The 13,311-nt window shown below is 40.2% G+C and overlaps 1 protein-coding gene across 1 annotated transcript in view; it reads right to left on the bottom strand.

The window, feature by feature from the left end:
- LOC126425143 (cytochrome P450 4g15-like) overlaps positions 1 to 13,311 on the bottom strand; it is a 168,074-nt gene that overhangs the window by 103,293 nt on the left and 51,470 nt on the right. Inside the window, exon 2 of the mRNA XM_050088090.1 lies at positions 10,845 to 11,094. Within this exon, the coding sequence (XP_049944047.1) occupies positions 10,845 to 11,059 (215 nt within the window). The 5' untranslated portion in view covers positions 11,060 to 11,094. The remainder of the gene's footprint in view (positions 1 to 10,844; positions 11,095 to 13,311) is intronic.

Genomic DNA, 13,311 nt, shown 5'->3' with positions numbered 1-13,311 from the left:
GTACAGTAGCTGTGTGACGTCTGGCGATGTTAATGTTTTTTTAGTATTAAAACTGTACACATTCGAGTGAAAATTGGGGTGGCGGCGTCACATGTGTCATAAAGCTGTCTCCAGAAATGGTGGGGTTTGGAAAGCTAGGTTATCCAACACTAATCTGTGATGGAATTTTGAGCCAACTTTACAATAAATTAATTCCATCTCAAAGGAGATGAAGCGTGAGGGCAATTATCGTTCTGCGCTCTTCAACTACAACACCATAACAGCTACAATAAACAGGACAAGAATTTTTATTAAATATAAGCGAATAGAAGTGTATGGAAGATTACTGTCCTAACATCACACGCCATTATTCAGTAGAGCCAGTTATTTAAAATCGGTCTCTGAAATTCATTATCCCGAATTCTTTGTCATTGTTTTTCGGTAATTCTAACTGAGTACAAACGATCAAAAGATTTCCGGAATCGCGACAGCGGAAGACTGTCCGTTGGCTACCATAGCGGCCGCCACGAAAATGGGCTCCTGAATCCCATACCATTGATAGTGATAATTTTCAGTGCTAGTAAAAATTCCGAAAGAAAATAGTATACATCTGTATTTTTAGTCTACAATATGATGGAGTACTGTGTAAAGAAAATTCTTGCAAACTGCTGCTGCTGCAAAAAAGTACGAACAAACATCAGCAGAAATTTTGATATATATATATAAAGTTTCTTCTGACGTATATATATATATATATATATATATATATATATATACATTGGAACCTTTAACATAAATACATTAATCCAACCAGGAAAACTTCTAAACCTTACAACAGAACTTGAAAAGCAAAAGATAGTAATACTAGCTTTACAGGAGACACGTTTTACAGATTAAGAAACATCAGATTATGGCAACTATCGCATCTTTAAGAGCAAGACGGATAAACGAATCGGAAGAGGAGCCCCCCATCTCGGGATGGCGTTTATCATACACAAGAGCGTGCTCAGCTCCATCAAGGAAGTTACTCCCGTAAATAATAGGATAATGACGATGCGCTTACAATGTGCCAACAAAACATACACAATGGTTAATGTTCATGCTCCCACAAACGGAGACAAGAAAAACCCCATAGAAACAGAAAAGTTCTGGGAAAATTTGGAGAATATAATGGCCAAGATTCCAAAAGATGATACAAAAGTTCTACTCGGCGATTTTAATGCCCAAATTGGTAGAGAGAAAATCCACCAAAAAACCGTAGGCAAATATCCTGCACATAAATTTACCAATAAAAATGGTACAAGGCTCGTCGAACTATGTAAGCAGAATAACCTGAAGATAATGTCAACATCTCTAAGAAAATGTCCAAGAAAACAAAAGACATGGAGATCTCCTATACAACAAATTGGCGAGTTTCAAATAGATCATGTGGCGATTTCATACCCAGTACAAAAAGAAATTTACGACGTCCAAGTACGCAGAGGAGCAAACATTGATTCAGACCATTACCTAACTAGAATTAAAATCAAGTTTACAGCACGAAGAAGTCATCAGAAGAAAACAGAAATACAGAAATATGACACCAAGAAGATTAAAGAATCTAAAGTAAAAGAAGAATGGGAGAAGGAAAAGGCAAACACATGGGAAGAATTTCATTCTAAAATCACGCGAATAGCTAAGGAAACTATTCCCTTGAAAAAGATATTCAAACACCCTTGGTGGGATTCAGACTGTGAAAATGCATTGGAAAGGAGAAAAAAGGCATTTCAAGAATATAACAGTAAAAAATCACAAGAAAGTCTACATTTATTTAACGAGGTTAGAAAACAGGTTTCAAAATCTATTAGGCAAGCAAAAAGGAAGTACACAAAGGCACAACTGGATGCCATAGAAGAAAATTTCCAAAACTATAATACAAGAGACTTCTACAGAACTTTCGCAGATAAAATACGAGGATATATCCCTCAAAATTTATGTTTCAGAAAACCAGATGGTAAATTAGCCCTAACAAACCAGGAAAACTGTCAAGTATTGGCTCAATATTTTTCTAACCTACTAAATTGCCCAGAACCTAGTTTAAGGTTTCCCAAAGAAATCAGTGCCAACGCTCAACGGGATTCATTGCCATCAACACAGGAAGAAATCAAATGTCACATTAAAAACTTAAAAAATAATAGAACATCTGGCGAAGATGGCATTGTTGCAGAGCTATTAAAAAACCTAGGACCAAAGACGTTGCAAGAGCTCACAAAAATAATAACAAAAATATGGGAAACAGAAAAATTACCAGAGGATTCGAAATGTGCCCTTATTCACCCGTTACATAAAAAAGGAGACAGAACAAATGTCAATAACTACAGGGGAATCTCACTTTTACAAGTCACCTACAAAATTCTCTCAACATGCCTGCTGAAAAGAACACAAGAGCAGCTGGAACGCCAAATTGGTGATTATCAAGCAGGCTTCCGCCCCGGTCGCTCATGCATAGAACAAATATTTAATTTAAAGACAATATTAAAACACAAAGCAATTAGAAATGCCCCCATAATTTGTACATTTGTAGATTTTAAGAAAGCCTATGACTCAATTGACCGGCAATCTTTGTTTAACATTTTAGAGGAACTTGGACTTGACTCCAAAACACTAAGGCTTATAAAAGAATCACTGACAGACACTGTATCTAAAGTTAAATTCAGGGGAGAAATCTCTGAACCTTTTCTCATAAAAACTGGAGTACTTCAAGGTGACGGGCTATCTCCACTTCTGTTTAATATAGTCCTGGATAAAGTCATTAAGGAATGGGAAAAAGAATTAAAAAATCAATCCTACTGGAAACCAATCCATCTTGGTAGAACCAAAGACAACGTGGAGATATCTTGTTTAGCATTCGCGGACGACTTGGCCATACTTGCAGATGATGAAGAAATCGCCACCAAACAAATAGAGATCCTTAAGGAATGCGCGGATAAAGTAGGTTTACAAATTTCGTTTCAAAAGACAGAATTTTTCTGTACGAAATTCCATATACACAGTTTGAACACAAAATATGGAAAAATAAATAGAGTAAAACATTTTAAATACCTAGGTGAAATTTTGGAGCCAACCGGAGGAGAGAAAGTTGCACAGAAGATCAGACAACAGAAAATGAAGAGAGCATATGGTATGACACATGAAATATACAATAAAAAATGCATCTCCTCGAACACAAAAATCAGACACTACTGCGCAGTAATTAAGCCAGCAGCACTATATGCTAGTGAAACGCTCACACTCCACACAAAATGTGATTTAGAAAAAATACTAAAAGAAGAACGCAAAATTATGAGAAAGATTTTAGGTTCAAAATTAACAGAAGAGGGATACCGGATACAATCAAGAAGAACCACAGAAACTATATCAAACCTGGCAGCAGACATAAGAAGGCGAAGATTAAAATTTTATGGACATGTCACTAGACTTCCCCCCACACGACTCACCAACAGAATTCTCACTTACATAGAAAAAGTCAAATCAACAACACCATGGATTAGCCAAGAAATTAGATTTACAAAAAGCAAATATTGAACTTAAAGATGTCAAAGATAGAAAAACTTTTAGAAATAAGGTGGAAAAGTGGATTGTATTGTCGGAGAAGGAAGCACTAAAGAGACCAGGAACAAAATTGACAGAAGAAAGAAAAAGAAAACATGGAGAACGAATGAAAGAAGTATGGAAGAAACGACGTCAGAAAGCTTTGCGTGATCCTTCTGGGTCCATTCGCGATAAATAAGTAAGTATATATACGTCAGAAGAAACTTTATATATATATATATATATATATATATATATATATATATATATATATATATATATATCAAAATTTCTTCTGATGTTTGTTCGTTCAATTTGAAGACAACACTAAAATACAAAGCAGTCAGAAACAGTCCGATCATTTGTTCCTTTGTTGATTTCGCAAAGGCTTATGATTCAATCGATAGGCAATCTCTCTTTATTATCCTTGAGGAGCTAGGACTCGATCCGAAAACCCTAAACCTTATCAAAGAAACGCTCACAAACACAACTTCTAAGATAAAATTCCTGGGTGAAATATCAGAGCCCTTCCTAATCAAAACCGGCGTCAGACAAGGTGACGGCTTGTCTCCACTCCTCTTCAACCTTGTCTTAGACAAAGTCATCCGAGAATGGGAAAAAGAACTGAAGAATCAAAATTACTGGAAGCCTATACAACTAGGAAGATCTAAAGATGGTATTAAAATTTCATGCTTGGCATTTGCAGATGACGTGGCCATTGTAGCAGAAAACGAGACCACAGCAATTAAACAGATAGACATTCTCAAAGAATGCGCCGAAAAAGTTGGGCTACAAATTTCCTTCCAAAAAACCAAATTCATCTATTCAAAATTTGAAACTCAAAAACTGACTACAAAATATGGACAAATTGAGAGAGTTCCATTCTTTAAATACTTAGGCGAGGTCCTAGAACCCACAGGGGGAGAGAAAACTGCACAAAAAGTTCGACTGCAAAAACTGAAAAGAGCATACTGGAAAACCCACAACATCTACAATAAAAAGTGTCTCTCCATTCACTCAAAAATACGACACTACAATATAGTAATCAAGCCCGAAGCACTATATGCCAGCGAAACACTCACACTCCATAGAAAAGGCGATCTGGAAGGCATCCTGAAAGAGGAACGCAAAATTATCAGAAAGATTCTTGGCCCAAAAAGAACGGAAGATGGATACAGGTTACAGTCTCGGAAAACTACAGAAAAATTATCTAACCTCGCCGCAGACATCCGGAAAAGAAGACTAAAATTTTACGGTCATATCCACAGACTCCCAACACCTAGACTCTCCCACAAAATTTTAATATACATTGAAAAATTGAAAACCATACCCTGGATACAAGAAACCAAAACAGATCTAGCAAATGCACAAATAAATTCTTCAGAAGTTATAAACAGAAATGTATACAGGCAAAAAATCAATAGTTGGAAAGTACAACCCGAGAATGAAGTTTGCAAGAGACAGGGGACAAAATGGACAGAGGAAAGAAAGAGAATTCATGGGGAAAGAATGAGAGAAGTTTGGAGAATTAAAAAATTGAATCGGAAAAGCTTTGCGTGATCCGTATGGGTCCAATCGCACATAATAATAATAATAATAATATATATATATATATATATATATATATATATATATATATATATATATATATATATATCGGCCAGGCTGCATCGGAATAGTGTCGAAGGCAGCGTGACAGCGTGAATACGCTGTTCCAGTGTCCTCATATATATAATCTCATGCGATTTCTTGTTACGGATCCATCTCATCGCCTGGAACAGCGTGTTCATGCTGCCTTCGACACCGTTCGAATGCTGCCTGGCGGATGTGGACGTGTCAGAGAGGTCACGCACACTTTGAGGTACAGGGAAACCATTTTCAAGACACACTGTAACTGTGGCTGCAACGTACAGCGTGTGTTAGACCGCAGTCTCTGGAACAAAGTTGCCTGGATAAATGGTCTCTAGCGTGGAAACCGTGCATTTGAGGACATAAGTTCATTAGACCTTCCCTAGAATTGTACACTGTGGAAAAAATCACCCTGTAGTATGAGTGCGTAAAATCCCAGAGAGAAAGTTATTAAGAAAACTATGGAATTAATGTTGATAACATCTAAGACATTAGTACTTTATCGTGTCAGGTATGAACGCATTTTCTTTACGAGAAACTCCGTGCGCGACAGCGCTGGTTTGCTGGCGCCAGGATTTCAGTTCCCACGGCTCGCCTCGATAAGACCGAGAACATTCCCAGCCTCCATAAAAAATTTTATTTGCAGCTCCTACTGCCCCTTTATCACTGCACCCATCAATACATCACCGATGTACACTACACGAAAGTAAACGTACGTACAGCCAATGTTTGCGTTGAAGTCGAGTAAAATACGTTTTTGCGTGTGGTTTCGTGAAACCCAAATTTTATTGAGGTGTAGGCCTATTACAGGACTATTGTCCTCTGCGTGCAACAAATGCATTTTACACAAAACTTCACTCTTGCTGCTGCAATGACTCTTCACTGCATTAAAAAGTTTTGGCTCGTTCATGAATCTTTGCAATATATGAGTGGAGGATACTGGTAAACGGCTAACATTTGATCTCACACGTTCAGTATGTGTAGACAATATTGAGAATATTTTGAGGGCCATCAGTACTGCTCCTCAATATTTTTAGTACTGACAGTAAGTCAGTAGGAAACCTCAGACGGTCATTATATTAACAATCTGACAATACTATTACCACTGAACTAATTATGGCCCCCTTAGTAAAGCAGGAAAAGACAGCTTCAGATCTATTTGTATTCATCCGAAATTTACTAGTGGCACGCTAACTTACCCTTTACCGATCGCATTGGTAACGTATTTGCTGATATTGATCATGAGAGTAATTTCACTTATTTTCCAGTAATTTAGTTTTCATTAATTAGCAACTGCAAAACTTAATGATGGTAGCCATTCAGCTACGTCGTAAATATCACAGCTTTAATCCTTCTGGACTGATAGCAGCACACTGTAATTTACTGTCATAAACTAAACTCGTCTCAACAGAAGTTAAATCAGTTGTGAAAGAATAAAATAAAATTGCTCCTTCTGCGACCGCAGAACTTGTTAGAATCTACAATCCATTCGCAAGTGGGATGAAGATAAAACTACAAGGTACGCAGCGAAGGGATTAATCTGCGAAATATCTTTTGTTGTGTGCCGAAATAATTGAATATCGAGCCCAGTTATCCTCAACGGGCTTTGGAGAGAGGATAAAAGTACAGAAATCAATGTGGGACATACGAAGAACATCCGTTAGGTCGGTGCGGTGAAATTTGGTGTTACTCGGCTATGGCAGTGGCAGATCGTCACGACATCGGCTGCAGAGCTTCTGCTGGGCTCGTGACCGTATCGTTTGGACACTAAGCGACTGCAAAACGGTTGCCTGGTTAGACGAGTCCCGATTTCAGTTGGTAAGAGCCGACGGTCAAGGGTTCGAGTGCGGCGCACACCCCTCGACGCCGTGGATCCAAGTTGTCAACAAAGCACTCTGCAAGCTGGATGGTGGGCTGGGTTTACATGGAATGGACTGCGTCCTCTCGTGCAGCAGAACCGGTCATTGACTGGAAATTGTTATGTTCCGCTTCTTGGAGACGTTTTGTAGCCATTCATAGACTTCATGTTCCCAAACGAAGATGGAACTGTTATGGATACAATGAATCAAAGCACTGCCCCATAATTCTTCACGACTGGTTTGACAAACATTCTGGACAATTCGAGCAAACGGCATTAATCCCATCAAACAATCGTGGGACATAACGGGGAGGTAAGTTCGCGCACAAAATCCCAAATCGGCAACACTCTTGCTATTATTGACCGCCATACAGGTAGTGTGGATCAATATTTTTTCCAATGACTTGTAGACTCCATGCCATGTCTAGTAGCCGCCCTAAGTGTAACACCTCGGTTCAGTTTACAGTGATGAAAGCTATAGAAAGAATAATGTAAAATTAAGAATTTTTAGAGGGGAAAATAGAGTAGAATCCGAGTTCGGTAGTTGCAGATCAAAGTTATAGTATATCAGCAAGTAGTTTAACGTCTAAGTACAGCAAAGCCACGGAAGCTCCGTCATGGAGAAGGCAGTGACGTTAAACTCTTGTGATGAAAAACCTATAAAAAGGCCTGATCGTCATTATTGCCGCCATTTTTCCTGGATTGTTTCGTTAAAGGCGACACAATAATTAGATTGGACGTTATCGTATTAAGATTCACGATAAACTGTTAGATTATTACGGAGATTAAAAGTGATGTAGTGTACGATCTCTGACTGTTGGTAGCAACGGAGTATTAAGGGGATTTTAGGACTTTAGTGCTAGATTGGAACTTTACGGATACATAGACGACAGAACCTCAAATTATTTGCTGATACGAGTGAATTCACAGATACCGGTATTCAGATATTAACGTGTGGGCTTTTGAAAGTGTCGTGTGCCGTTAGTTGCGAATCTGGACGTAGAGCGCGTGCATATCGGCATTTGCGGACTATTTAGATTCCTCCAGGCTAGGAACCTTTTAAATAGACCATCATCCATCACCATCTTAATTCTTGAATATAGAGTGAAAGTGAAATATAAGAGTGTTGTACTTATTTCATTTATCTAGTACTAATCAGTGAAGGTTTTACGGAACCAAAACTATTCAGCAGTAAGTCAGCACCATCTACCGGAAAGCGTAGGCATTAACTGACACGCTAACTGAAGTGAACGTGTACGTGTTCTACGGACTGCTTAATATGAACGTCTGTGGCTCTCTGACGTCCCCACTCCCTCCGAAAGGTGGCACAGGCTGTCTTCATCATAAAACGGGAGAGTTTTAGCCGGGCAAATTACTAAATAAAAGCGATATTTACAAGACTCGCAGTAATAACAAAACACGAGGCCCGCACCTCATCGGACAGTCGTCGCTGTCACGTCGGGAAGTAAAGCCGGAAAACCTACCGACGATACGTATCTACGAGCAGACGTCGACGTGGAGTACCTAAAAAGGGAACCACAAGAGAGTTGGGGATGCTTCATAAGCCAAGCAAAAGGAGACTGTGCACGATATGAGGAGGCAGCCTACCTACCCACCCCTCGCTGCACGTCATCGCGCTCAGTATGCTGGGGACACCGCGGTCTTCCGAGACGGCGACAGCCTGGGGTTGACGGTATCCGCTGAAACAAGCGGATTCCGCTTATATCGATTTTTCTTCACGCCAGACTGACTGTTAAAACCACTCAAAATAATCTATTTCTGAAAAATCTATTTTTGGTTTTTATTCCTTTTATTTTCTGTAATAAACGTAGATATCGTTTTCACCAGTCGGTTTTTTCCATCCCTACGACGGCCACAAGCTGAAGTTGAAGGGACAGAGAAAAGTACATGAGGATATTGAACGAGTAATACAGTACGTGAAAAGAGATGAAAATCTAATAGTCAAGTGGGACTGAAATGCAGTTGTAGGGGAAGGAGTAGAAGAAAAGGTTAAAGGAGAATACTGGCTTGGGACAAGAAATGACAGAGGAGGAAGACTAACTGAGTTCTGTAATAAATTTCAGCCAGTAGGGGTGAATACTCTGTTCAAGAATCACAAGAGGAGGAGGTATACTTGGGTGATACGGGAAGATTTCAGTTAGATTACATCGTGGTCAGACAGAGATTCCGAAATCAGGTACTCGATCTTAAGGCGTACCCAGGAGCAGATAGAGACTCAGATCACAATGTAGTAGTGATGAAGAGTAGGCTGAAGTTCAAGACATTAGTCTGGAAGAATCAATACGCAAAGAAGTGGGATACGGAAGTGCTAGGAATGGCGAGATACGTTTGAACTTCTCTAACGCTATAGATACAGGAATAAGGAATAGCGCAGTAGGTAGTACAGTTGAAGAGGAATGGACATCTCTAAAAAGCTCCATCACAGAAGCTGGAAATAAAAACATAGGAACAAAGAAGGCAACTGCAGAGAAACCATGGGTAACTGAGGAAATAACTTTAGTCGATGAAAGAAGGAAGTACAAAAATATTCAGGAAATGCAGGGATACAGAAATACAAGTAGGTGAAGAATGAAATAAATAGAAAGTGCGGGAAAGTCGAAATAAACTTCGGTGAAATTAAAATCAAGAGTACTAACACTAAGAGTGCACCGGGAATTCCGCTGTCAAATGCAGAGGAGAGAGCGGATAGGTGGAAAGAGTACACTGAACGCCTCTGTGAGGCGGAGGGTTTGTCTGATGCGGTAGGAGAAGAAACAGGAGTTGATTTAGAGGAGATAGGGGATCCAGTATTAGAATAAGAATTCAAGATAGCTTTTGGGCACTTAGGATCAAATAAGGCGGAAGGCATAGATAAAATTGCATCAAAATTTCTAAAGGCATTGGGGGAAGTGGCAACAAAACGACTATTCACATTGGCGTGCAGGATGTATGAGTCTGGCGACGTACCATCTGACTTTCGGAAAAATGTCAGCGACACAGTTCCGAAGAATGCAAGAGCTGACATGTGCGAGAATTGTCGCACAATCAGCTTAACAGCGCAGGCAATCAAGTTGCTGACAAGAGTAATATACGGGAAAATGGAAAAGAAAATTGAGAATGTGTTAGATGACGATCAGTTTGACTTCAGGAAAGGTAAAGGCACCAAAGACGCAATTCTGATATTGCGGTTGATAATGAAAGCAAGACTAAAGAAAAATCGAGAAACGTTCATAGGATTTGCCGATCTGGAAAAAGCGTTAGACAATATAAAATGGTGCAAGATGTTCGAAATTCTCAGAAAAACAGGGGTAAGCTATAGGGAGAGACAGGTAATATACAATATGTATAAGATCCAAGAGGGACAGAATTAGTGCTACCTCACCTGTTGATTAATGGTAGCTATCGATATTTCTGATGTTGGTTATCTTTGTTTGTGTTGACACTTGTTCTGTATGTGGTGTCTTCTTTTTTTCTCCTCTGTGAACGGAGGTATTAACTTTCCTTGCACGATTCTTCTACCTTGCATTTGTGCCTTGAGAATGGCAGGGTGTGCTCCTGTCGAAAAATCGGCGGTGTTCGACGACGTCACCCGGCAGCAAACCCGTAAGTTATCTGAACATTCAATTCGCCGGGACAAGTTAATGTCTCACATCATAGTTCATTTCATTAATACTGTAATGCCTCAAGTTACGGAAAAAAATTGTATCGCCCAAAATTATGCTACTAATTTCCAGAGATGAGACGTCATGTTTCATTGTGTACGTTTCGTTGTGGCCGACCACTCACCTGCCAGATGGCATAAGCTTACCTCGTCAAGTTTCCGTAGCGGCGGTGGAGGTCGAACATCTTACGGAGGGTGACCGGTATCTCGAGGAACTCCAGGATGTTCCCGATGATGGGCAGCGTGGGCGGCCCCGGAGCGTCCACATGGGGCTTGGTGGCCCACATCCACCACAGCACCGCCACCAAGCTGACGCAGCACCACACCGCCAACTGCACCAGCCACCACCACCACCACGCCATTGTTCGACAGGTAACGGAGGCTCCCGACAACCGACCTGCAGTCAGAAGCACAGCTGGTCACGTATTCTGATGTTTCTCGGTACCGTCAACAGTCAAGTTGAGAAATAATGGGCACCACCACATGTTTTGTCAACAATATCGGTGTTTTAAATGTATTGCGTTCAAATAAATGATGATCAAAAAGTTTCCGTTTGAAGGCATGCAGTTTAGAATAGCTATGGCAGTCAGGCAAAATCGCCATAGTCATTGAGGCAATCGTCCAGCCGACGCACCAGGTCGAGTATGCCCATTTGGTAAAACAGCGTGTTCTGGTGCGTGAATAAGTCGGTAACTGACAAGTGTACAGCCTCAGACTTTCCGACAGGAGTCGGCGACCTTTCAAGGCTTTTTCTAAACAGCCGACTGGAGCTGGCTGGACGGGGCCGGCCTCCGTGACCAACACGGCACGCGGCGCGCCGTTCCACACTGGTGGCTTTCCACAGATATGCTGCCCCGTACACATTCTTAATCCTCTCATGAATGTCTGCCGCTGTTTTACCTTTGGCTACTGTAATGTCACTTCCTCGAACGAGAAGAGGAGTTTGTGGCACAACTTGGCTAGAAGAAGGGGTCGGTTGGTAGGACATGTTCTGAGGCATCAAGGGATCACCAATTTAGTATTGGAGGGCAGCGTGGAGGGTAAAAATCGTAGAGGGAGACCAAGAGATAAATACACTAAACAGATTCAGAAGGATTTGTAGTAGGTACTGGGAGATGAAGAAGCTCGCACAGGATAGAGTAGCATGGAGAGCTGCATCAAACCAGTCCCAGGACGGAAGACCAGAACAACATTATTAGGACAATAACAAGTAATTAAATCAGGAATCTAAGACTTGACAATTTAGCAGTCTACGAAAGAAAGATTAAATTTCAGTAAAATTAAAATCAAAATCATAGTAAATTGCGAAATTAGCATAAATTAATATTCGCAAAGTAGAACCAACGGTCCCAAAGGATACTCCGTGTGAGTACTCTTTGGGAATCGTGAGTAATGGCTAAGTATAATTCAATGCATTGTCACTACGTTATGAGAGTTAACCGAAGCAGGTCATATATTTGAGTGCTCGTACATGTAGGCGCGCTTAGATTGTTTTTGAGATTGAATAATTGCGATCTATTATGACGCAGTAATACGATCTTCTGACTTCAAATATCACGGCATTAGAATTCGAACGGAGGACTTTTACCTACTAGAATAAAGTGAACTTTTAACTAGATAATTGAACTAAACATTACTTGGACAGTGATTTAGGCAACGAACACGATAGACAATTTTCATTCATAATAGCCAGGGGTTTATGGAACTTCAGTGATAGGTCCGAAGCATATCATTTGAATCCCCCCAACACCTGGGAAAGTTTTTTTCTCAAGGCTCGGTTAGGAAGTGACTGATATTGTGCAATAAAACACCCTCTCGTGCGAAGTCGTGCATTTGTAATTTAAAATTCTATCAAATTATTGACATGAAACTCCCGAGTAATAATTACGCGCAGCGATAATATTTGACTGTAGCGCTCGGCGCTTGTGTAGAATCTTTGACTCAAATAACAAGCCCACTATTACATTTCTTAGATACTTGAAATTACGACCAGCTTGTAGGGAATTTGTTGTGGATGTGACTTGTATTGGTTTTATCATTAATGTTTCATCATTAATCAGTTAAACATCGATTACGAACGATTAATTACGATACTTGGTGAAGTAAATATCTCAGGCACGTCGACATTTCAGTTCAGCACTGTTATTTTGTGTAACGTCGTCTTCGTAACTTGATAACGATCACAACAGTCTACCGACTGTCGACGAGCTTTAGCCGAGGCCAAGTACAAATGAAACCAAGTCATCAAGAAGAAGAGCCGTTATACCACCAAGAAAAGAAGGACGTTCGCCCTGCTTAGAAGCACTCGGTAACAACGTCGCCAATGTTGTCGTTTCTGCACTTACCGCAGACTCACCTGAAAAGGCATGAATGCTGTGCTAATCTCTTGGCTACTAATCGGTGCTTCCATATCCGCATGGGCGTCGCGCTACGTTGCATATGTGCTCCAGAAACGCCGCCAAACTGAAACATTTTGATCGCCCCTTATAAAAAGTACAAGAAATGAAAAATATTTTTTCAAATAAATGGTCAATTAACTCTGCGAGGGTAGGCAAACGTCATAAAAATTTGTCCTAGAGCAGCATGAACAATAATTTATATGTTTTAAACCTGA

This window comes from Schistocerca serialis, chromosome 10 (assembly GCF_023864345.2).
Source record: "Schistocerca serialis cubense isolate TAMUIC-IGC-003099 chromosome 10, iqSchSeri2.2, whole genome shotgun sequence".
Lineage (NCBI taxonomy): Eukaryota > Metazoa > Arthropoda > Insecta > Orthoptera > Acrididae > Schistocerca > Schistocerca serialis.
This window is presented reverse-complemented; position numbering and strand designations above follow the sequence as displayed.